Source organism: Rattus rattus, chromosome X (genome assembly GCF_011064425.1).
Source record: "Rattus rattus isolate New Zealand chromosome X, Rrattus_CSIRO_v1, whole genome shotgun sequence".
Taxonomy (NCBI): domain Eukaryota; kingdom Metazoa; phylum Chordata; class Mammalia; order Rodentia; family Muridae; genus Rattus; species Rattus rattus.
In genome coordinates this window covers 74164-100439 of record NC_046172.1, presented here as the reverse complement: position 1 = coordinate 100439, position 26276 = coordinate 74164, and the positions used below count along the sequence as shown (strand labels likewise).

The 26276-nt window shown below is 39.3% G+C and overlaps 1 protein-coding gene across 1 annotated transcript in view; it reads left to right on the top strand.

The window, feature by feature from the left end:
• Positions 1-3446: 3446 nt before the first annotated feature.
• LOC116888929 overlaps positions 3447-26276 on the top strand; it is a 33624-nt gene continuing 10794 nt past the window's right edge. The window contains exons 1-3 of the mRNA XM_032890171.1: positions 3447-3543; positions 14328-14483; positions 23837-24043. Coding sequence (XP_032746062.1) covers positions 3447-3543; positions 14328-14483; positions 23837-24043 — 460 coding nt within the window. The remainder of the gene's footprint in view (positions 3544-14327; positions 14484-23836; positions 24044-26276) is intronic.

Sequence of the window (26276 nt, the reverse complement as noted above, 5' to 3'; positions counted from 1 at the left end):
TCAACTTTTCTACCACTTAGTGATAATTCTACAGATATATTTAGCATAGCACATCTTATTGATGTGAACCATTAACCTAGACATCTGTGAAACAAAGGAAACCTAAAAATTGTGTTTGAATGAAAACTTTTGTAATCTTGCTTATATAAATGATTGTGCTGATTCAAGAGCATGATTATAGGTATTAAGATCAGACCAAATTATTAGTTAGCTAGATCTGTCTCTGATTGTAATTGTAAATAAATTTGTAAATTGTAAATTGTAAATTGTAAATATATTTAGTTACTATTGAGAATTGACTTAGCAATAATGGTGTCTATATGTTAAAACAGTTTATTATTCTGAACATGGCTGTAGACTATCCATGAATGTCATTCCATGCATTGCCTATGTACCAAAGTCAGTACAATTTAATTTTTGTTAGATGTTTATCCAATTATACCTTGACTTGATACTTTTTACCACACATGGCATTAAAAATTGGAGTCATAAAAAGAATCCATAGCTGGGTGTGGTAGTACAAACCTTTAACCCAGCACTTACAAGGCAGAGACAGACAGAACTCTGTCAATTCCAAAGTGCTACATAGTGCTACAAGCTAGAAGATAGAAAAATAGCCAAGAGCTATAATTCAGGACCATCATTGATGAATATTCAGTTGTTCTTGGTTCCCACATTCGTCTAACCTCATCTACTACTCATTATCTGAAATAAAATCATAAATCTCCTTACTGACCCAATGAAATAATTCTTTTCCAGTAAAGGCTTCTCTAGCAACTCATCTCCTCCACCCTTCCCGTCCCCAAATCCATATACTCAAACCCATTCCTATAGCTTTAGGCAATCTTCTGGAGTCCCAGAACACTTTACTCTCAGTTTTATTGTCGTGCTTATTAAAATAATTAGTATTTGGTTCTCTGTGTATCTGTCCCTCCTGCTATATTACAAACTCTTTCAGAGCAGTCAACAAGTTTTCATCCCTGTTTCCTAATCATTAGCACAGAATCCACTGTATAGCATGACAGACTACAAAAAAGGGGGGGTTTGAGGAGTCAGATTCTGAGAATAACTATATAAAAATCACATAAGATAAAATGTAATGAGAGCATATAGGAAGAAGTAACTAATTCCAGTGAAGTGGCTTCACAGGTAAACTCATATTTGAGATTACGTTTGAAAAATGAGGAGAACTCGACAAGTAGAGATAGGAGGTAGAAGAAGCTAGGGAGATGAGAAGAACACTTAAAACAGACTTGGGAATTTAGGAATGACAGTCATTGTGGTAAAATAACGCTCCTAGTTACACAGGGTCTCTAGCTGTTCTTATAAACAATCATTAACAGGATGTGTGCTAACGAACATTTTAACAGACACTTTAATTAATAGACATTTTGGAAAGAAGAGTACTGTATTGTCCTTTATAACTGACAATTTAGTCATTATCCTTCTCACCTCCAACTCCCAAATTTGTCCAGAGTTTGGAGAGGTTGGTATGTTAGAAATTACAATATTTGATTTTAAAATTCCATGTTGGGAAGAGTTCGCAGGTTGTTTGGTTGATTGTTTTCTTTTTCACAAGCATATATAGCTATGCTGGGAATAAACGAAAGACCCAGAAGAAAAGCATTTTGACATTGTGACATCATTCCTATGGAACTACTTGTGTTCCCTGGGAGACATTCTGCAGTCTCCAATGAGAGATCTCTCAAACGCTTTCTACGTGGAAATTGGAAATTGGAAATCCAGATGGACCTGATTATGGCCTTTGTAACTCTGTATTTGAGGATTTTTTTTTGTTTTCTTCTTAGTATTTACAGGTGAACTCTGTTTAGCTTAAGCTATGCCTCCATGAGAGAGCTCTAAAAATGGATGTGAGGACTAGAGTTTCTACAAGTGGTGCAATTCAGCAGCTTAGAGTGTAGTGTGGATCTCTTCCCCTTGCCTTCCTCTCTCTATATCTATGGGTGTGAGCATTGTTGGAGGATTCAACACAGAAAAATGACAAAGAGTAGAATTTCAAAACTAGAATCTTTGAACATTTGTTTGTTCTCACTCAGACTGAAATAGCACAAGTATAAATTACACAGCCAAGGACCATCCCCGATGTTGCCAGCTTGGAAGGACATGATGGACATTAACAAGCCCTCTTAGAACAGAGTTGCCTTCAGGGGTCTAATTGGCAGCTGTTCATATTGGGAGGTAGTAGGAAGGCTACGTGTTTTTCTTTTACCCAGAGGCTATCAGCTATCAAGGAGAAATGTCCTAAATTAAAACCCTTGTGTGCTCAGATGACTCATTGACTAAATCTCACCTAACTCTTCAGTGGCACTTGCCCTTGCATATATGACCCACTTCAGAGTCTTTGCCTATGTCATCTTTTTCAGGGATGCCCCTTTCTTTTCTTTACTAGCTAATACCCACCTATCACTCAAAATATAGTCCACACAATTCTACCCTACTCTTTCAACATCTGTTCTCTGTAAAGTAATTTCTACCTACTCAGGCCACAGAATCCCTTTATTCCTTGAACTTCAATAATCTCGTCTGTATTACTCATGTATTTCATTGGCTCTTAATGACTTTATTAAGGGCAGTAAAGAGTAAAGCGTAGTTACTAAAATGTATGTATTCTGTACAACCAGGGGTAATAGAGATAACATTTTGGAATCTCTCACTTGTCGAATGAAGATATAAATCCTCCTCATCTCATAGATTTGTCCTGAAAGTTAAATGACAATAACGCATGGCAGCTGCTTTAATTGACATATGGTCCACACACAATAATGAGTGATGGTGGTAGGGTGAGACAGTCCTGGTACTAACAGTAACTATCATCATCATCTATCTCCTCAACTGGATTGCGCAGTCTTTGGGGAAGGAACAATGTCTGCTCTTCCGTCCGTTTCCCCTAACCCCCAGAATATTTTATTAGCTGAAGACCTGCTCAGCTCTGTCAACCATAACGCTGCTAGGACCTAAAATTTTGCCAGGAGTATATTTTTCACATTTTATTACCAACTACAGAAGCCCTTGGGTGATTTTTTTTCTCTTGGTTTGCATCCCTGAGCAGTTTGGATGAAGTCTGCTAAAGTAATAATATGCCAGTAGACAGACAAGAATAAGAAACTTCTTAATTATTCCAAATTCCTTTGATGTCTACATTTAGGATGGGTTAAAAAGGGGAGACAGTGGAAAGGAAATACACTAAAATGCCATCAGGTAAAATGCTTTCAAATTTCATGACTTCCTGCCACTTTAAGCTATATTATTTCAATCATTGCAAGAGAACTAGCACCACTTGTCCACTGACCATTTTTCAAAAATATTTGCCAGAATTTACTCTTAAGAACTAAACAACATAGTGGAACCTCAACACAACAAATCATTTGGTCTGTCTTTTCATTTCAGCTGATAATACTAGAACTCTGAATGTCGATTCTGCTGCAATGACGCTACCTGTGTCTGATCCAACTGCATGGGCCACAGCAATGAATAATCTTGGAATGGCGCCTCTGGGAATTGCTGGACAACCAATTTTACCTGGTATGTTATTTTTAATTACTTTACAAGTACTTTTTATTGGCCATGTAGTACTAAGTATAACAATATGATACAACTTATTTTGAAGTTGACATTTTCTAGGTTCTGCCTAGAGTGAACAATCTCATGAGTTTATTAACTGGATGGCCAGTGGTTACTAGTGCACTAGTGGTGGCACTTTAGGCAATCTAAGAGTACACCTGATGCAGGATGGGGTCACTGAACATGTATTGGAATAAGAGGCAACAGGGTTTTGACAAGTAATAACCAAGCTTGTCTACTTTTATAAACTTTTTAGAGCAGACAAATAAGCATGCATGTGGAAAGAGAACTTATTTAAACATATTTTAAATCCTAGATTACTAAAGAGGAAGAAGGAAGGTGGCAGGTGCATCCAAGATCATTTTGACACTGAATGACACTGTTTACATATTGTACATGCACATACACACTAATGGACGTAGTGGGCCTAATGCCATCTCCTCTAAGTTTGAAGTCAAGGACCAGCAAAATAGCTCAGAAGGTGAAATGCATTTTACCCAAAGAGTGAGCTTGAGCTTGATTCCCAGAACCCACCTGATAGACTCAAATCCTGCAAGTTGTCCTCTTTACTTCTACATGTGCACCATAGCATGAGTGTAGTACGTGAGACTGTGTGTGTGTGTGTGTGTGTGTGTGTGTGTGTGTGTGTTTTAAATGTTTATTTAAACAATGAAATCAGGAGAAAAACATCACAGTATAAAATGGGGTTTGTAGAGATACAACACAGCTTCCTGGCTAGTAAGAGCTAATTAATGCCTTCTCAGGGAGCCTGGGGTGGCTTTTTAAACAGTCTAAACATTAATCTCCTTAGATTTATTTAATTGTGGCCCTACACAAATGCACATCAGGCCCTAATCAAGCTAGACGCTTGCTGTTCAAAGTATGTTCTTGTATAATCCTGGAATTGTTTTGATTCCAAAAAATATAAGGCCCCATCCCAGACTTACTGAAACAGAAACTTCATTTTATAAGACACTCAAATAATTCCTTGGCATTGTCCTATCAATATGTGCCCTTTTCTTTATATAATTAGTTCCTTCTTCTCTTTCACAATTCCAGCCTGAATTTTAAATCTTTATGGATTATAATGGAATTGATAACAATATTAACAATCAATTAAGAGAGCTGCTATTATGTTAAATACTGGGAAACAACTACAAAAGAGATCAATCAAAAGATAAATGAAAAATGAGTGGGTGCCAATCCAGAAAATTTATCAATACCTTATAAATTTCATAGTGCCAGGAGGTTCTGTTTATGCTATCACTGAAAAAAATTAATAATCTTTCCCCAGTGTGAACCCTACAAGCTATTATAATGATTGACCTGACCTAGCAAGATGTGTCTACTGGTACAGTAGTTATATTGTAGGAGTAACCGACCACATTCAGATTGGATTTAAGCCTATTCTGTAAGATTTGGCTTGGCTAGGTCATAGACACTAAGGGAAAACATAACTTGTGGCACCCATGAACTTATTAAAGCTCTGAGTATATACCCAAGACGTGCATAAGATCAGTTATGCCAAAATCCCAACGTGGATTGAATTGAAAGATGTCTGATGGTAGCAAAGCATACCACTGGATATGTCTGTGGTAATTTACACACACACAATGACTGACATAGGAGGGCAACAGAGGAGGAAAGACCCATGATGAATATAAAGAATACCATCACCAGATAAAATAAAAGTAGAAAAATAAAAACAAACAGGTGCAAATTCCTTTTGTTGAAGTCACTGTATCTCATACTGTTGCTTAAGCACACCAGAGTCCCACTGCTTTAGTCTTTTAATGTGGGCTCTTACCACATCTTCTCTAGGAAGCTTCTAGTTCTCTTCTGTCTTAGGCTTGGACTGTATCATTGATTCTCCCCTCTATTCTTGCAGCTTACAGCTTAAGAAAGGATATGATCATGATGGGGAATGCATAGTGGAAGCAGATGGAGTTGTTGGTCACATTATGTCTGCAGACAGTCCTAAAGGTTTCAGACATTTCTAATGTAGTGTCACCAACTGGACTTATGACAAGCCCTTCAGATTCACACAAGAAGCATTATACTCCAGTGAATGCTGCCTACCTTACTGCTTGTCAAGGTCTAGGGGACAGGGTATCTGCCATCTTGGTGCAGTTTTAGAGTAACTTTTATGATTGTTGCCCAATTGTCTAGAAAGAGGGCTAACGTGAGGGGAAAGAGATAGGAAATGTGGTGAAGTGTATATATAAATCACACTACCTATATACATGTATGGAAATGTCATGATGAAAACCATTATTTTGTGCAATTATTATATGCTAATTAAAAATGACCCTCAGGGAGCTATTCTCCAAACTACCTTTATTGATATCAGGCTTAGCAATTTAGCCACTTTTTTGTGGCTCTCAGGCAGTTTTCTGCTGAGCCAGTAGACTGCTCTTTGGCTTGCCTGATATGGCCTCCCTATGGCAATAGAATATGCTTTGCATAGATGAGAAACAAATGATACATAAGGTTTTTTGGCCTTCCCCCAAGAGTTTGAATCTCCACTGTTAGGGAGGGTATTGATAAACACATACTTGTCATTTAAAACAATGACTGGCATAATTAGAAGCTTCAAATGGGAATCAGAAATGGGCCATCTCATGTTTAGAGTGGAGCTGCCTTTGATCTACCATGCTGTTTTGTGAAACTCCTATTCAATAAAATTCATTAGCAATGATGACAGGACAGGATCTTACACCAATTCTCTGCAAGAGTGTTTTGCCAAAGCATTCCTAAAAGACTGTACATTGTTACATGAAGGGGGTCAACCAAAAATGCCATAACTTCTTGTTAAAGGACGGTGTTCTAGTCCAGTCATCCCAGATAAAACCAAGAATGAACCAACAGAGAATTATTCACTGAATATTATTTGCCCATCTGGTATTTTCATCCTAAGACAAATGACCTTAGCAGCTTCATAATGAACTATGAACTATGAATGTAGAAGAATCTCTCATTATGATATCTCCAGTATAAGGACACAGTAGGAATAAGAATGGAAAATGTGGATTCATGGATCTTATTCCCATGAATAAGCCCCACCATGGGTATTGCCATTCTAGAAATAACAGTTCTCCTTGAACTTGTTGGGTTAACTATTGCAGAAGCAGAATGTGTTTACATATCTCATGACCAGCCCCTTTTCTGTCAGACACCTAAGGAAGTGTGGACTTAGGTTTATATTACTTTTTACATCTTCCACAGGAACAAGATTCTTTCAGTGACAAATGGGGTGAGATCCTGAGAAAGTCTAGTATGTATCATCATGGTGGATACTTGACCAATAGCCAGTGATGTGTATAACAGGATACCAAGTAGAATTAATATTTCTCTAAAGCAAACTGAGAATGCTTCCAGTAATACTAATTCTAACATACCATATATCTACATCTGGATATGTGTTACTAATCTCTGAGAGGCTATAAGTGTTCCACACTTATACAGAAGCTAGAAGGGCGATTAGGGAAATGCAAGTTGTCATTATTTGGGTTGGGCATGACTGAGGTTATATACAATATAATGGAAAATGTTTAAAATTGCCTATTTAGAGAGGTACCCAACTATAAGAAAATGTAGAAGCTGTATGATCCGAGTTCTACCATAGCTTTCCCAGATACAAGCACATCCTGATTGACTTGGAAGCTGGTAGCATGACGATTAACTAGAGTGTAGGGGTCAAAGAAGCAGTGAGTGTCCCTGTAGAGACATACCTCCCAAGTACCATTCCATAGAAATGATACTTGGTCACTTAGCATAAGTGTGTGTTGATAAATGATACACATTTTCGTATAGAAACGTTTTAAACTATTTAGAGCATTTAGAAAAATACCCAAAAATCAAGGGCTTCAGAAACTTCAAAATAAAGATAGCATGGTGCTAATTCATTGAAATACACAAATATATAACCAAACATAAGAAAAACCTTATTTTAAAGGCTCCTTATTTTAAAGTGTTATAACGGATTATCGGAGTGGTAATGTTTATTCATTCACTCATACAAGCAATACTCACTGACGCCGGCTGTATCCATGGCACTCTGAGGAGCCCTAGGGAGAAAGCAGGTAAACACAAAGATCCCTGCTCTGAAATTGGCTCCAGTACTTTTACTGAATCACATTTTCTCCCTACTAAAATGTGTTTTCAGTTATAAGTTGCTTCTTGATTGACAACAGCTCAAAAGCTTCCCTTCCACTTTATTAGTTTCTTCTTTCATTTCAGCATTCCTTTATTAATTCAGATTCTGAGCTCAGTTAAAGTGGAGATCAAAGGCTCAGTCCTTGCCTTGAGCTCAGACTCCATTGGTAGGAGCAATGAAATAAATACCACTGTAGAGAGATTCAGAATAAAGGCTTGTACAGAAGTGTTATTTTTAACTGCTAGATAAACAGTGTTGGTCAGACAAGGGTCACAGAAGAGGAGACATTGGCATCAGAGATAACTAGGGGCACATTGGGGATCAAGAACTAAAGAAGAGTCTGAACAGGGGAGACAGTGTCAATAATTGGAACGTAAGTAAGAGAAGATGATATTCAAACAGGGGTGAACTACCGAGTTCAACCAGATCACCATATGGCACAAAGATGTTGACGTAGTTTATTAAAAAATGAATACAGTATAAGAGAAATGACTCTACTACACATAAAATGATCACCTGGGATAATATAATAAGAATTGAAGGAGAAGATGATGTAAAAAGGAAAATTAGAAGTCATATATGTAAATCCTAGGATTGGAGCTAATCTCCAAAGTTCAGTGGGAAAAAAAAACTGACCTGATCAGTTATGAAGATAAAATACATAAATGTTCCAGTCCTTGAGGAAATGGAAACATGTATATCTGTGTATCTGTACACATGTATGTCTTTGTAGTGTGTGAGAGTAAGGGTGCACATGTGTGGGAGTGCACATGCCTTTGTGCTGTACAGAGGCCAGAGGAGAACATTGAGTATCTGCTCTATTGTTTTCTTCCTTACTCCCTTGAGAGGCCCTAGGATCTACCGGTCTGCCTTGTCCCAGCCTACACTGGAATTAAAAATATCCCACTGCAACATTCCCAGCATTTACATGGATGCGCTTGACCCAAATTCAGGTCCTCATACTTGCACAACAAGCTTCTTCACTCACGGAGCCATTTTCTATGCCCAAGAAGAACCATTTCATCATAGTATTGGGGGTTTGTAATATGTTTCTAAAAGAGTTATTTTATGGAGAGTTTCATATGTCATGGTTCAAAATAAATGAAATGCCTGAGTGCTCTCAGAGAACTGGTGTGTGGCCCAGGACTAGTGAATAATATTTTAACTAGTCTGCTGAAAAATATAAAAATGAAAAATATAAGGATTTTTTTGTGAAAATGAATTTGACTGAAAAAAAGTATTGATTCATTAAATATTGGGTTCTAAAATGTTCTGTCCCTTATGAACTACATTATTATACATTGCTTAGGTCCTCTGTTATTTTTCCCACACATCTTTTCTTGGCAAATTCAAAGATATATATACATAGATATATATATAGAGAGAGAGAGAGAGATAAATATATATAATATATATATATATATATATATATATAGAGAGAGAGAGAGAGAGAGAGAGAGAGAGAGAGAGAGAGAGAGAATGAGAGAAAGGTTATTTGTCTCTGAAAAAAAAATTTAGGAACTGGGGATCAAGTGGCAAATATTCTCATTAATTCTCCAAAGGTATTCACAACCTCCCACTGACCTTCAAATTGATGGCTATTAGACTCTCTCTGGTGTCATGGCTTCTTTGAGCAAAGAACTACCAGCCAAGAAGACAGATACATTTTCCTCATTACCAACAGTAGCTGCTTCATACACTCTATGGACATGCTAAAGTAACTACATGGCAACCATAGATGCACATTGCTTAAAGCACAACTCTAGTCCAAAGAGGACTATCCCTATCATGCCTGTTTTAAATCACGTACAGTAGACGTTTTACCAGAACAAGCCTTTGTGAAGACTAGATAACTCTAAAGCAGTTTCTGCCCAAGCAGGAAGAAACACACAACCTCTGGACACCCAGCAGAAAACCTGTGAGTGGTGCGAACACATTTATTAATTTGCTTGAAGGACTCCTGTGGTAGGATAAGCATGGTTCCACATTCGACTGAGTGCTAGTCTCACTAGTGGTCCACACAGAGCCTTTCATTTGCATGAAAGTGTACCTTGATTAGTGCAAACTCCCTTGATAAATCCCCTTTCCAGTTAGATAAATGGATTGTTTGACTCACTCTTACAGTAAGTCTGCAGACGCCACTCTATACTGCTCCCCAGTGTTGCAAGATTCTCTGTAATAAAGGCTTCCCTTGAGTGGTGCTTTAAGCAAACTGCTTATTATAAACAGAGAGGAGAGAATAGGACAGCAGTAGCACCAATAACAGCAACAAGAGAACAACTGAAGACTTCTAAAGAGAGGTGAGAACAGAAACACTAGCGAACAAAACCATTAAAGACAACCCAAAGATGAGAACCTGAAGAAAAGAGTGCCAGAGAGTGACCAATCTAAGGGATAGGAGCCTTGGCTACCCTAAACCCCAAAAATTTGTGCATGCCACTCTCAAAGCCTGAAAATGCCAACTCTCTGGATCAGAGAGTTATAAAAATTGTCACAATCGAGCTGTGGGTCCCAGCATGGGAGACCTGTCTAAGAGCTTTAAAACAAAAAGGTACAGCTTGCTTTTGCTATCTTGTCACCTGCACCTGCTGCTGTTAACCAGTAATTACAATAGCTGCCTTGACTGGGTCAAGAGAGCACCATTCAAGGGAAGCCTTTATTGGGGTGAACCTTACAGCAGCAGGGCTCAGCATAGGATGGAGTCTTCAGGCTTACTGTAACTGGTAAGGAAGCCCAGAACAATTAGCCCCCAACATGGATGGAAAGAGCCACACACATATAGTTTCTAAAGCCCGGACCAGTGTGTCCTAATCTCAGGGTTTAGAGCTCTAAGACAGGGGCTTCAGCTCCAGTCCCTAGCCATTGGGTACTCAAGGGCCCAGAACTGCCAGCCAGAAAATTTTCACCTCACCTACCCAGAATTCTTACCTTGTCAGAACAAAGGACCCCAGCCAACTGACTGTTGAACGGTTGGATAATAGTGTAGATATGACTCTGTGTCCACTCTCAGTCATTGGCCCATATATGTACAGTGCGTCAGATGATTTTACCAAAATTGGGGAATGCAAGTTGCTAAGTAGCAGGAATGTTAAAGTTTACACTGAACAATTACTTGAAATCCTGTGTAGATCTGGAGCAGAAAGTTTGCCTTCTAAGTCAGAAGGCAGAATTCCCATAGGGCGGACTTTGAATTACATGACTCAAAAGGAAGTATACCAAATGAATATTTATAGCCTGTGATGGTTGTGCTAAGAGTCAAAAAAGGCTATAGGAAATGGAAAAGCAACAAAAAAAATAATAAAAGCAAAAACTAGAATAGAGTAATTTTGTCCAGTGAACTTTGGAGGAATACCTTGACCTTTTCCACACTCTTTCATGTGCATGATTTCTAATCTCTTTCAGGTATTTGAACTATGAATGGTAGGAGGCAGTGATCTATATGTTGGCAGAACTCCTCAATCCAGGCTAGGAGCCAGGAAAAGGGAAAGGATTTCTTTTGTGTTCTGCTCCCAGTGTGTTCTAAATTTCACTTTGATTTTTCACATTCTGTAATACTCATATGAAGGCCCAGTACCTCATTGCTTTTCCCCATTGGCATTGGAAATTCAGCTCTACTTTATATCTTAATGGTTAAATGTAAACAAAAGAATAATTAATTGGATGGGAGCATTTGAAGATCATAAGCAACCTGCCCTCTAACAAGCCCTCTTGGGCGGTTTAGGCTATGGAACCCTTGACCTACTGAACTAAAGGGAGGTTATTTATTCTGTCTTTAACCATATGCCATGAATACATTTGCTTTTAAATGAATTTATAAAATATTAATGTAATCATACCAAACTGCAGAATGGTGAGTACATCTATCAGGAGTTATATTATCCTTTATAATGTGTGTCTCAATTTATTAGTAGACAGTACAGAAAGGCAGGCATTTCCTGCTCGGTGGAAGCAGCAGAAGTTGTTTAATGAAGTGATGTTTCTGTAATCTGTGGTAAGGTAGAGTTGTGAGTGACAGAGTTGTATGAATAACAATGAGGGGGCAGGCAGAACCATAAGGGGAAGACAAACATTTCGATAGCAGGGGAAATAGATGGAATTGTTTAGGTGGCGTACAATCTAATCTGATCTTTTCCTAAAGAAAATTAGCAGTTTGTAAATGGGGGAGATAATGTTAACAATTTCTCCAAAATCTTCTGCACAAGGCATCAAATTTTTCAAACACATAAATGGCACTCTGAATCAGAGTGTTCTTATTCTGCTATCAAGACAGAGGGTCAGGGACCTTAAGTTCTCTGAGATGAAAAGGGAAACTAGACACTCTCCCTAGCAACTGTGTAGAGCCCAATGTAGAGAATTCTTGTCATAAATGTTGTGGACTGTATTGGTGAGTATCTGAAGTAGTGAGCTTATCAGTGTGTGTTTCATAAGTGACACAGAAGAAAGAATACTTATCTATGAGGACTATCATACCAGAGGTCTTCAGACCTGTTTTGTTCTTTCATTGTTTCAGCTGAATTTCATTATGTGCCCCTGTTTACCAAAGGGGAACTAGAAATACAGAGATATAAGAAACTTTCCTCAAGGTTACATACTGTTGAGTACAAAAGAAGACATTCATGAGAGCCTCAGGAGAGAGGGTGTGTATAGGTGTACAGGCATGTTGAATGAGATAACATGATAGTGAGAAAGTAAGGGTAATATAAAAATAAAATAGCCCTTGGGATTTTAGTTTTCTTCCCTAAACCCTCTCTAGGGGTGTCAGTACCTCAAGCATGACATTAGAAAGAGATGGCTAGTTTGCTCGGGTTTGTCTCTGCAGAAGAGGGTGTCCATGGGGGTATTCACTCGTCCATGCGCCCAGACACAGAGTTCCTTCAATACTTGGCATGCTAGTGCTAAAGGTCTGCTTCTTTTCGAACCATAGAGTCTCTTGGTAGTTTATTTCTGCCTCCTCCAGCATCTAGAGAACCACCCAGGAACTTTGGGACCACCTTAAGGACATACTGAGAGACTTTATTCCACTGATGTCTATGGCTATCATGATGAAGTCTTTGGGAGCAGGGTTCACCACTGCTAAGGCAACTGTTCCTTCTTCACTGGAACAACCTTTTACAATGCTTCCTCTGTCCACAGTCCACTGTGTGTGTATCTATAGTGAGATACGTATGGGAAATGGGAAGTTATAGAAATTCAGTGAAGTCCCTTCTCTCAAAGAAACTGACATTTTCTTTTTTACAGAAACAATTTAGACAATGAAATTAGGCCTGCTCTTAGCTTCAGTCAAATGAGGCCCTTGCTCTGAGCCTGTGCACATCAGTGGGGGCACTGCAGGGTTAGAAGGAGTACCTTGAGATTTATCTAAGTCTCTCTCTAGTCCTGTACACAGGCCAGGCAGTCAGTGCCACGAGCTCAGGTAGCAAGTCCAGAGCAGGGTCTGCCTTTTCTACCCACCAGAAAAACCTTTCTTAAAAATTGTACATCTCCTTTCCATGTCAAAGACTGATAAGAACTGACAGTGTTCTGAGTACACAGTCCTAATCTCACTCTAGGCCTCTATGGGCCCCAGTTTTTATTTCTGTGGCTTGGGTTATTCTCTAATCAACTGATGCCTCTAGGTGCTTCGGGGCCTATGCCTATGAGTCCTCCCAGAGTCTTGTTTCCAGGAGAATGGTCCATGGAGTGAATCACCCCATAGGCTGAAGTGATACAGTTTCACAGTGTATCACATGAGATGCCATCAGAAAGGTATTGATGCTAACTATGGGTGGGTCAATTTGTTTACATAGATAAACCCCACAAAAATTCTTTGGATACCCTCATACTTCCTAGAGTCACACTTCTGTGTGAAACAAAAAACAGTACAAAGTAAAATAAAATTCAGTGGCAAAAAGTTTGGACAGATTTTAGACAGAATTAAGAATGCACCAGAACAATCTCTAAAGAACTCTGCATGTAAGACTTAAGCCTTGAAGGACAGAGAGAATTCAGAGAGCCTCAGATGATTCCAGCCATGGAAAACAACATGTGAAAAGACACATAGATTAGTTATTTGTTGAACAACTTTATGCTCTGTGTTCTACTAAGCACATTTCATTCATCATTCTTCTCCTCCTTGTAGCTCCCTGTAAGGTAGGAGATATTAAACCACATCTTGCTACTGAGGAAATGGAAGTGCATCTTGCTAAGCGAATGACAGAAGCAGAACCTAAGTCCCCAAAGTGTATACTGTTAATCACCGTACTGTAAGAGGATAGAAAGGGTGCCAGGGACAGCAAGAAGCCTTGCCGGAATGGAGCCCAGGATGTGTACCGGAAACGAATGGAGATGTGATCCTGACAAGGCACAGCGATGATATAAAAGACCCAGAATATCAAACAGACATGTAAAGGCTAAGTAGACTGGGATCAAAGAAAATAATACCTACATCCTGAAAGAAAACAGCATAGCTATATGATAATTAAGACAGAATTGTAACTATGAAGAAGCATTTGCTTGATTGCTTTGATTTGATGTTTATAATGTTTAACATTCTGCCTCCCTTTGACCTTGCCTGCTATCATTTATTGTCTTTGTTTTTCTACTTTTTCAGACTTTGATCCTGCCCTTGGAATGATGACTGGAATACCACCAATAACTCCCATGATGCCTGGTTTGGGAATAGTACCTCCACCAATCCCTCCAGATATGCCTGTAGTAAAGGAGATCATACACTGCAAAAGCTGCACGCTCTTCCCTCCCAACCCAAGTACAAACCTGTTTTTTGTTATTGTTGGTTGTTAGTTAAACTCTTTTCTTCAGATCCATATATTGAATTATTAGAAGCTATTCCTAGCCATGACCCCAGCCTCATTAATGTTCTCCCTAGAGTCCTGATAGTACTGTACAATCTATCAAGAAAGCAGCTGCTGCTGTGCCTAGATTAGAGCGATTGGCTTTAAAAAATCCATCCGGGTATTTAGACCATAGATCAAAGGAACTTGCCTCATCAAGATAAATAGGAACGGTTCACATGTGTCTTTGGACAAATATTTCATCTTCTACCATAAATAGGAATCAGCTCATCATGAATCAGATGCTGCCAGGACCATTGTATTTAGTGTGACCTGCTCATAATTGAGGTGGCTTTACAGTCAGTCAGAGTTGCCTTGACAGGTCCTCTTGGTCGCTTCTGCAAGTGAAAAATAGCTTGATGCCCTCCGAATTTTTTTAACTGAGTTGTTAACATCTTTTTAGACTAATAAGAAGCCTAGGAGGCCAGCATTTAAGAAGACTGAATTTAGAAAAGGGTATTTTGTTCCAAAAACAATTAGGGAATAAAGAATAAGATAGCCTTTTGTAGCCTTTCATTAAAACTCCCATGGCCATTCCTGGATATTGGTTTTATTCATAGCTGGACAAACAGTGACATTAAAACCTGTATCTTACTCTTAGTTCTACTATCCCAATACATGCCATGTCTCTTTTCCCCCTTTATTCTGCCATTTTGTGTTTAGTTCATGGAAAGGCGTACATCCCCAATTGTTCCTTTATCATGTAAATACAAGCCATGAATGTAGACATTGCAGTGTTAAGGCTGAAAAAGCAGAGCCCTGCTGACTTAATCATTCATGTATTGTGTGAGCAGCCTGTGCTAGACTTTCAGTATTTCAGTCAAGTCAAACTAACAGGATGGCGCATAACCTGTAATGTCCAGGGTTGGTGCAGTCGATGTTCACCTTAAGAGACCATTTTCTAAGTCTCCAAAGAATTGTACAAATGTCCTGTTTTTGCTTTGTTTTGTTTTTAATGCATAGGCGACATTATTAAGCAGTCCTGGAATGCATGTCAAAACATGTCAAAACATATCTTAAAGAGGTTGTAGCTTCATATTCTTTAGAAAATAAGTAAATTTCTCAAATACGTTTTCTTCTCTTTCTACCTGCAGCCATGCTTTCTTGGTTCTGAGGTGGAAGGGCTGCAGAGTAAGAAGGCAGCATTTTACCCAACAGCCCAATCAGCTAGTTCTTCATCTTTGTACTAAGGAAGGCTGACAGGGTAATTAATGTCAGTAAATGAGTGGCTTCTGGGAATGAATCTGCTTTAGAATTGAATTCAAAAATAACACTCCCATGAAGCTTAAATCAAACTGGTGTCTTATTTGCTTTTTAGAAATAGATTTTGTTTAAAGGGAAGTACTCAGATTAATTGTGTACAAAAATCTCTAAGGCATGTGTCTCTTAATTCTTTGCTGCAAGTGTGGCAATTATGCCATTTTTATTAACAGTTTAAGACAGGAAAGCAGGCAGTTGATGTGACTTGAACCCCTTAGACCACCTCGTGGTCCAAGAAAACCTAATTTATTATAAGGCTTTGATTAAAAGCCTCACTACTTACTCCTTCCTGACTCTGGTATATTCTCTTAGATTCAGTGGCCTCTGACTCTAAAGTCTGTCTCAGCACTGAGATCCTATTACTCAGAGATAATTTCAATGTCTTTAGTCACCATCCAGACTGCTACTGACTCCTGTTGCTTTATTAGAAAATACATTTACTATTATTTCCTTCCTCTGTCCCACCAGACTATCATTCCAAATGATTGCCGTATAAACAGCACAGGGATACTATATAATATTGCCCTGAGGCTCTCAATTCATAACCTAACTCAGTGGTTCTCAACCTTCCTAATGATGCAACCCTTTATAACATAGCTCTTCATGTTGTGATGACCCCCAGCCATAAGATTATTTTTGTTGCTACTTTAGAACTATAATTTGCAACTGATATAAATCATGTAACTATCTGTGTTTTATAATAGTCTTTGGATACCTCTGTGAGAGGGTTATTGACCCCCCCCAAAGGAATTGAGACCTACAAGTTGAGGGCCACTTGTCTGACAATTGACCTCAGAAACCTTTCTTACTCTGATTCATGGCTGTTTTCAATCTATCCTTTCTACTTGCCACATGCCTACCCTTTAGTCAGATTCAACTACTTCCTGACCTCACACTCATACATCCAGCCCTGCTACAAATGTACTCTCTTCTGGAGTACTTTAGCATGTGATGTACAAAATTAATTAAATCTGTAGTAAATCCTTCTAATAAATTTATATTTAAATGCTTAATCCAATGGAATCATTTCATTCCTTACTTTATCTGTCTGCTGTATTTAATACTATTGACCCACTTACCTTTCTTGAAAGCTTAATTGATTTAAAGGAATAAGAATGACTCGGACCAGCCAGATAAAGAATATCAAAATGCTACATGCTGAGGAACCCAAACATTTTGTAATATTTAAAAAGAAAGAGGGGGCAGTTTCTGTGGGCAAAGTGCTTGCCATGCAAGCCTGGGGACTTTAATTCAGATCACCAGCACTACGAGCTGTGTGTGGTATGACCCCAGCACTAGGAAACAGAGGCAGGCAGATCCCAGGGGCTTGCTGGCCAACCCGTGTAGCCAATCAGTAATCTTCAGGTTCACTGAGATGCTCTATGTCCACAAACAGTAATAGCAGAATATCAACATCTAACACACAAACACGTACACACAGAGAAAGAGCGTGCATAAAATTCTGTGTATTCCTTACTAGCAAAAGTCCTCTAAATACTTCATTTGTGTCTGGTATTTGCAGTTCTCCCTCCCTTACCATTTAAATCCTCCCTGATGTTTTTGCACTTATAAGAGCATGTCCCTCATTTGAGACAACTCATAACCTTCAATGCCCCAGTGCTCAATTGTCTATTCTTTGTTTATGTTCCACTCTCCGCTTTGTCACTAGTGAATTATGAGACCCTAGCCAGTCATCTAACTACCTTTTGTCTCAGTTTCTTTAGCTGTAAACTCAGGATATCTGGTTACATTAGCCTAGATGCCTATAGCTTCACTCAGCCATAAAACTATGGTTACTACATTTTAAAAAGCTGCCTCTACAAATTTCTGTCTGGGTTAAACTCAAAATACACTTGAAAATCAAAAGGGGACTGGATTATAATCCATGGAGCTCTCTGCACTTGCTAGATCAGGCATTAATAGTTAAGTACTTTGTCTCTGAAATAACACAGGCCTTATTTCATAGCTCAGTTTTCTACCTCTTTTTAAACATGTAGTGTTGATAAGTAACTGAACCTCTCTGATCTAGAGTAGGGAAGATAATACCTAAGCTAAAACTTCAGTGAAAGTTAGCAAGGAGAAGCAGACCTAGTACTAGGGCTCCTGTTTCCAGGATTTGGAGTACAGCAAATACCTACAGCACATATACTTTTTCCACAGGTTGGCTATGGAGGAATTACTGATTCTCAATTAGTGGGTTTTTTTCAATGAGAGAAGAAAGCAATACCGTCTCTCTAGGGAAGTCAGTTTGGTCAAGATTTTTCACTTGAGCTGTAACACCTGTATGGACAGGTGATGTTTTGAATCTATTGAAAGTAACAGTGAATGAAGAATGACTGATGGAATGTCATCTGTCCCGTGTGCAAACACATGTGAAAACACCCAGGAGCTGCAAAAGGCAACACTGTTTTTTATTTCACCATATCAAAAGAGACAGAATCCATTTTGCCTCTGAAGGGTGGATTCTATAAAGAGAATTAAAATAAATGAGTAAACTGAGCATTAATAACAATTTGCCAGCCTTCTGATTGTTTCCCATTAGCTGGGATTACATTAAAAATGCATCTGACCCTTACTGATTGTCTGTAAGGCATTCGCTCTTGGGCTGTCTAATAAAATCTACTCACAGACCTTTCATTGCATACATTCTGACAAACCAACTGAGTGTTCTCTGATGCTCCTCTGAAAAGCAGGATGTCATATAAATGGTATTTGGGTCATTTGTGGTGCTCTCTGTCTCCCCTCTCAAAGACCAGCAATGGATTCTGATCTTACTAATATTGATAGTCTTACCACAGTTTCCCAGAGTGGATGCTTCAATGTAATTAGAATTGCTAGATGTTCCTCCTGTTCCATTTCCAAAGACTAATTAGTTTTTGTTTGCTTTTGTTTTTTATTGGTTATTTTATTATTTACATTTCAAATGTTATTCCCCTTCCTGGTTTCCCTTCCTCAAGCCTCCATTTCCCCTCCTCCCTGCTTCTATGAGGGAACTCTTCCACCCCCAGCTCACCACCCTAGCATTCCCCTACACTGGGGCATCCAGTCTCTACAGGACCAAGGGCCTCTCCTCCCATTAATGCCAGACAAGGCCATCCTCTGCTACACAAGCATCTGGCCCATGGGTGTCTCCATGGGTCCTCTTTGGTTGATGGGAGCTCTGGGGGATCTCGTTGGTTGATACTGTTGTTCGTCCTTCGGGGTTGCAAACCCATTCAGTCCTTTCTCTAACTCTTCCATTAGGGTCCCTGTGCTCAGTCTGATGTTTGGTGGTGAGCATCTGCATCTGTATTAGTCAGACTCTGGCATAGCGTCTCAGGGGACAACCACAGAGGCTCCTGTCAGCACGCACTTTTTGGCATCAGCAATAGTGCCTGGGTTTGGAGTCTGCAGATGGTATGGATCCCTAGGTGGGGCAGTCTCTGGATGGCCTTTCCTTCTGCCTCTGCTCCTCTCTTTGTCCCTGCATTTCCTTTAATCAGGAACAATTCTGTGTTAATATTTTTGAGATGGGTAGGTGGCCCCCTTCCTCAACCAGCAACTGTGCCTAACTTCTGGATATGGTCTTTACAGGTTCTCCCTCGCCTCTGTTGGGTATTTCAGCTAATTTCATCACCATTGGGTCCTGGGAGCCTCTTGCTTTCCTGGTATCTGGGACTTTCTAGTGGCTACCCACAGTTCCCTACCCCCCTGCTACACACCTCTGTTCAGTTTCCTGACCCTCTGGACATCTCCCCCATCTCCTTCCACAGCTGATCCTGCCTCCTTTTCCTAAACATTCCCTCTCCCTCTCACGCCCTCCTTCCCTCTACCTCCCGGGACTATTTTGTTTCCCTTTCTAAGTAGGGCTGAAGAATCTAAACCTTGGTCTTGCTTCTTCTTGAGATTCTTATGGTCTATAAGTTGTATTGTGGATATTCCAAGCTTTTTACCTAATATCCACTTACCAGTGAGTGCATACCATGTGTGTTCTTTTATGCCTGGGTTACCTCACTCAGGATATTTTCTAGTTCCATCCATTTGCCTATGAATTTCATAAAGTCATTGATTTTGATAGCTGAGTAATATTCCATTGTGTAGATGTACCACATTTTCTGTATCCATTCCTCTGTTGAACGACATCTGGGTTCTTTCCAGCTTCTGGCTATTATAAATAAGGCTGCTATGAACATAGTGGAGCATGTGTCCTTGTTATATGTTGGAGCTTCTTTTGGGTATATGCCCAGGAGTGGTATAGCTGGGTCCTCAGGTAGTACTTACTATATCCAATTTTCTGAGGAACTGCCAGACTGATATCTAGAGTGATTGTACCAGCTTGCAATCCCACCAACAAGGGAGGAGTGTTCCTCTTTCTCCACATCCTCTCCAGTGTCTACTGTCACCTGAGTTTTTCATCTTAGCCATTCTGACTGGTGTGTGGTGGAAAAATCTCAGGGTCGTTTTAATTTGCATTTCCCTGATGAATAAGGATATTGAACATTTCTGTAGGTGCCTCTTGGCCATGTGAGATCCCTCAATGGAGAATTCTTTGTTTAGCTCTATACTCCATTTTCAATTCGGTTATTTGTTTCTCTGGAGTCTAACTTCTTGATTTTTTTGTGTATTTTGGATATTAGCCCTCTATCAGATATAGAGTTGGTAAAAACCTTTTCCCAATCTGTTGGCTGCCATTTTGTCCTAATGACAGTGTCGTTTGCCTTACAAAAGCTTTGGAGTTTTATGAGGTCCCATTTGTCGATTCTTGATCTTAGAGCATAAGCCATTGGTGTTGTGTTCAGGAAATTTTCCCCAATGCCCATGTGTTCAAGGCTCTTCCCCACTTTTTCTTCTATTAGTTTGAGTGTATCTGGTTTGATATGGAGATCCTTGATCAACTTGGACTTAAGCTTTGTACAGGGTGATAAGAATGGGTCAATTTGCATTCTGCTGCATACTGACCTCCAGGTGAACCAGCACCATTTGTTGAAAATGCTATCTTTTTTCCACTGGATGGTTTTAGCTCCTTTGTCAAAGATCAGTTGACCATAGGCGTGTGCGTTCATTTCTGGGTCTTCAAATTCTATTCCAGTGATCTACATGCCTGTCTCTGTACTAATAACATACAGTTTTCATCACATTGTTCTGAACACTGCTTGAGGTCAGGGATGGTGATTCCCCAGAAGTTATTTTATTATTGAAAATAGATTTTGCAAATGCTAGTTCTTTGTTTTCCCAATTATCTTGAATCTTTACATGAACTTTTCTTTGTCTCCATACTGAGTATTGATTTAGGCACTACCCGTTTAGCACATGAACTGATAAATTGGTAGAGTTTAAATATTTCCTCCTATGGAGTTCTCATTGCTGTGCAATGGGATTGGAAATTGGGCCGAGAGAAGAAAAGCATTGAACTGTTAATTAAAAACAGACACTATACTTTAATGAAGACAGTGCCCTTTTCCCTGCTTACAGGCATACACTTAAATCTCAGCAAATGGTATCACAAGGTCTTCTATGTTTACTTAAGGAAAATAGATAGATCTCTGGCGTTCTTGACATTACTCTCAGTAGATGTTATGCTTCGTTACTTAACAGAAGTCACCATAGAAGAATCACAGTTCCTGAATAATGGCTTCATTACAAAATGTTAAACCCCACAAATGTGGTCAGGGGATGAACATTTGCATTCTGGTATGGTATATATCTTCCAGAATAACCATATATTACTCAGTCTGTCAGTGGGCATAAAGTAAATTCCAGTCATGTAATTAATGTGATATTTGCTTCACAGAATATTATTTACCATGCAGCTTCTTTAACAATGAGTTCCAGATGGCTTTTTTATTCTAAAGTAGGATATTATTCTGAAGTTTTTTGTTTGAAAACAACTGTATCTAAACAGATGTTCTTGAAAATTCATTACATGTGCATAGAACGGTTGGGTTGTATTCTGTGGTCAAAGCTCCATGCACCTTGATGACCATAACTTCTTCAAGCTCAGATTTATCTGGATAAATGAAGTGGGTTTGTATTTCACAAGTCGAGGTCATCACTAATCCTCACTCCAGACCTGTGATAAGGTATTAAAAAGCGCAGATTGGGAGTTAAGAGACCTGCATCCAATAGTAAATATTAACATTGCAGTAGCTCCTGTTTTTTAGGAAGCCAAGAAGTACTAGGGTTTGCACAACATCCAAGATGTACAGTGTGGTATATCAATAGTAATACCAAAAAAAAATCACTTAAGGAAGGCAGTGGTATCCCCATTGGATAGATTGAAAACAGAAGTTTTCAGAGGCTGTGTAATTTCTGCATGGCCACAAAGATACAGACTAAGCTTTAAATGCACGTTTCTCTGTTCCGTGATTAAGATGTGTTTATCCAATGTGATATCCTTGAATGAGACATTTCATTCAGCCGAGAATTTTCCTTTATCATATCACAAGTTTAGAATACTTGGTGGCTTTCACCCCTACATACACACTAAGTCTGTCTGATAGGCTAAAGTAGAGCATAGACTGCATCCTGAAGGAATGAAATCTGATCTTATAGTATGGGGCCAAGTATCATTGGCTTAACTCCTAAGTTGAGTCTTTCATGCTACCAGAGTTAAGAATAACTGGAATTATGATGGTGACACTATTTGCAGTTGTTACAAAACTCAAACACCTAAGCCTAAAGCAATTCTCAAGCCCTTTCCTACCTTTCTGCTGAATAACAATCTCACTTAAGAGCCATAAGTAAGTCCTTTCGCCCTAAGCCTCCCAAGGAAACACACAAGGGAAAACTAAAATGGTGAGTTCTTTAAATTATAAAATTCAAAAGTTAGCAGTTTATAAGTTCTTCCTTCATGCTCTTTATCAACTACATAAGTGGGAAAGGTTATCATGAAAAATTCCATCTTCTCAGCCACGCCAGTAAGGTGTGCAGCAGTAGCCCAGTGAGGTAAGTAGGGCTAATGCCAACCAAGGATGCTCCCAAATCGATCATTGCTTGCCAGCTCGGCTATGAGTCAGGTAGATGCTTCATCCTCATCTGTGAAGGAGTCTCATTCATTTTCACAGGGGAGTTGTAATCCCTGATTATTGAGCTCTCCAAAGCTTGAGCTGGGAGAATTGTTGAGAGCTGAATGGGAAGAATGGATTACACAAAATAAATCCTTGCAGACAGAAACCATCACTGGAAGAGAAGGAAAAGACATGGCCAGCATGCCCTGTTTTGTTGGGGTTTCAACTATAGGATTTGACTTTAAAATGCTTTGACACATATAAAGAGTAGCACGGAGGTGATGGATCCGACAAGCTTTATATATACAGGAACGGAAAGCAGTTTTTCAGCAGAGGGAAAATCATCTCATTGGGGAGGATTTTAATGACTCTCAGTGGCAAGATTTATCTTACTTTAGTTAATGTTTTCCAGGCAAGCTTTAAGTCTCTGCTGTGTTATACCCCTTTTAAATGCTGCAAGATTGGCTTTGGGACTGACTACTCCAGCAAGAAATTAAAGGAAGGGCGTATTTGTATTTATATCTTTTAAGATCCTCAAAAATATAAAAAGGATGTTTTGTACTCTAATTTGTTTAACTGTGCCATTCTAACAGCTATAAATACTTTTGTAAATATTCACCCTGTAATTGTCAAGTTAGTCCTGAAGCACTTCTTTCAATAAATATAAATAGAATGTGTCACTGGTTAATATAAGTGAGATTTCCCCTACTTACTATTGTTAATACAAACAACCAATAATAACAGCATCACTGGCTTATCACAGCAAAAACCAGGGACTAAACTAAAGATCTCAAGATGGGACAGACATACAGAAAGGGTCTTCATTCCATAGCAATCACAGTCACCAAATCATTGGATAAAATGCTTTTCAGGTTCATGCAACAAGTTTTCTATAGAGCAAAGATAAACACCATGGGGGGCTAAAGTTTTGTGGGACAATAGGACTATCTCTGAGAAAAAGCCAGGTTTCAAAGAGCTTGAGTGAATGTTGTTATTTCAGATGCTTTTGCTTTTCAATTTAGATCTCCCGCCACCTGCAACACGAGAAAGACCACCAGGCTGTAAGACTGTATTTGTCGGTGGCCTGCCTGAAAATGGGACAGAGCAGATCATTGTGGAAGTGTTTGAGCAGTGTGGAGAGATCATTGCTATCCGGAAGAGCAAAAAGAACTTCTGTCACATTCGCTTTGCTGAGGAGTACATGGTGGACAAAGCCCTCTATCTGTCTGGTAAGTGTTGAGATGTGGCAATTGTGCTCACACAGCACAATGCAGGGATCTGAGACCAGAGTCATTTGAGTCGGCAGCAACAGTGTGGGAGCTAAAAGGGACTCCCTTTGCCTTAAAAAATATGTAAGAGGCATGTTACCTCTTCTCCAGCCTTCTTCCATAAAGCCATCAGATGGTCTACATGGTCTTGTGGCATTAAAGATATGGATGATAGGCTCTGACTCTCAGTGTCTCATCCCAGTTCTTCCTACACACATGTCCCACATACACAGGAGATTCTAGGTTCCAGAATGTGCCACAGTGTTTTATGTCTGTCCTTCTGCTGTCATTGTCATTACTTTGTCCACACTCACACACACACACACACACACACACACACACACACACACACACAAATATACACATCTTCATATCCTAGTGCTACAGCTCATGTATGGAAACTTTCTCTAATTTATCTGTCCAATCTGTTCCCAAGATGCTTTATGCACCCTTTCATGGGTGATCCCATAGTACATGGTACTTTAACATGATGTCTACTAAACGATTCTAGAACTTATGCTTCTTGCATAAGGCATACCCACTACTACTACTAATGATAACTGACAGTAACAAATACCATAGGGAAAGAAAACAAATAAAAGGGGCATGAAAGAGGGATGGAAAATATGAATTTTTTCTGAATCCTAACAAGGATATGCAGAAAGATCACTTTTTACATTGTATTTAACATATATCTGGTGTGTGTGTGTGTGTGTGTGTGTGTGTCTATGTGTGTTTGTGTGTTTCCAGGCTTGCCATGGCCTGCATTAGGAGGCCAGATGACAATTTACAGGAATCAGTTCCCTCCTATTATCATTTGAGTTTCCAGATCCTTAGACTTGACAGCAAGTGTCTTTACCTACTGATCCATCTTGTGGGGACAGAAAAGTTGCCGTTGCACCATGTCTTTAAAAGAAGATTTTTCTGGTGAACAGTTGTTGTGGCTTGAATGATAAAGCCTCCCCATATGTTCATATGTTTGAATACTTAGTCCCCAATTGATGGAACTATTTTGGAAGAATTAGGATGTATGGCCTTGTTGGACTAGATGTATAACTGTAGCTAGTTTTGAGGTTTGGAAACCCTATGACCTTCCCAGTTAGCTCTCCCTGCCTCCTACTTGTGGTTAAGGATATTTAAGCTCTTAACTACTGCTGCAGCTCCATGCCTTCCTGCCTGCCTGCTGCCATGTTCCCCTCATGACGATCAGAACCTTGCCCTCTGAAACTGTAAGCCACAATAAACTCTTTCTTTTATAGGTTTTCTTGGTTGTCATGTCTTATGATGATAATACAAAAGTAACTAAGACAACAGTAGAACAGAGAAACATATGAGCAAAATTACCAAAAAAACTTTAAAAAGTGGAAAGCCTTGGCAAACATTCAAAAAAAAGAAAAACCCAAGTGGTCATTTGTGCAGTAAGCAGACATGAGAGAGGGTTGAAAAACATGAGTTGTTAGTTTACATTGAAAGTTTTAGCAATTGGGTTTTTACTCCCCCAAGAAATAGGGAATATAGAAATAATTTTAAACAAGAAATGTGATTGTCTGTGAAAGGTTAATCTGACATTTCTGAATAAAAATATATTAAACAGAGGAAGAGAAAAGAGTATAGTAGGTCAGTTTAAAGGCTGCTGTAAAAAAGCCAGGGGGATGGTAATAAGAGTTTGCAAAAGTGGGCTAGTAGCATGGAGAAAGAGAGGGGGTGTTAGATGCAGAATGTCCCTACTGCAGTTGCTAAGTGCTCCAGACTCTCCTGAAGAGTAGACAGCACTTAGCAACAATAAAAGTGCAGTCTACAACGAACTATTTTTTTTTTTATTAACTTGAGTATTTTTATATACATTTCGAGTGTTATTCCCTTCTGCTCCGGGCAAACATCCCCCTCCCCTCACCTTCCTTATGGGTGTGTTCCTCCCCACTCCTCCCCCCCATTGCTGCCCTCCCCCCACAGTCTAGTTCACTGGGGGTTCAGTCTTAGCAGGACCCAGGGCTTCCCCTTCCACTGGTGCTCTTACTAGGATATTCATTGCTACCTATGAGGTCAGAGTCCAGGGTCAGTCCATGTATAGTCTTTAGGTAGTGGCTTAGTCCCTGGAAGCTCTGGTTGCTTGGCATTGTTGTACATATGGGGTCTCGAGCCCCTTCAAGCTCTTCCAGTTCTTTCTCTGATTCCTTCAACGGGGGTCCTATTC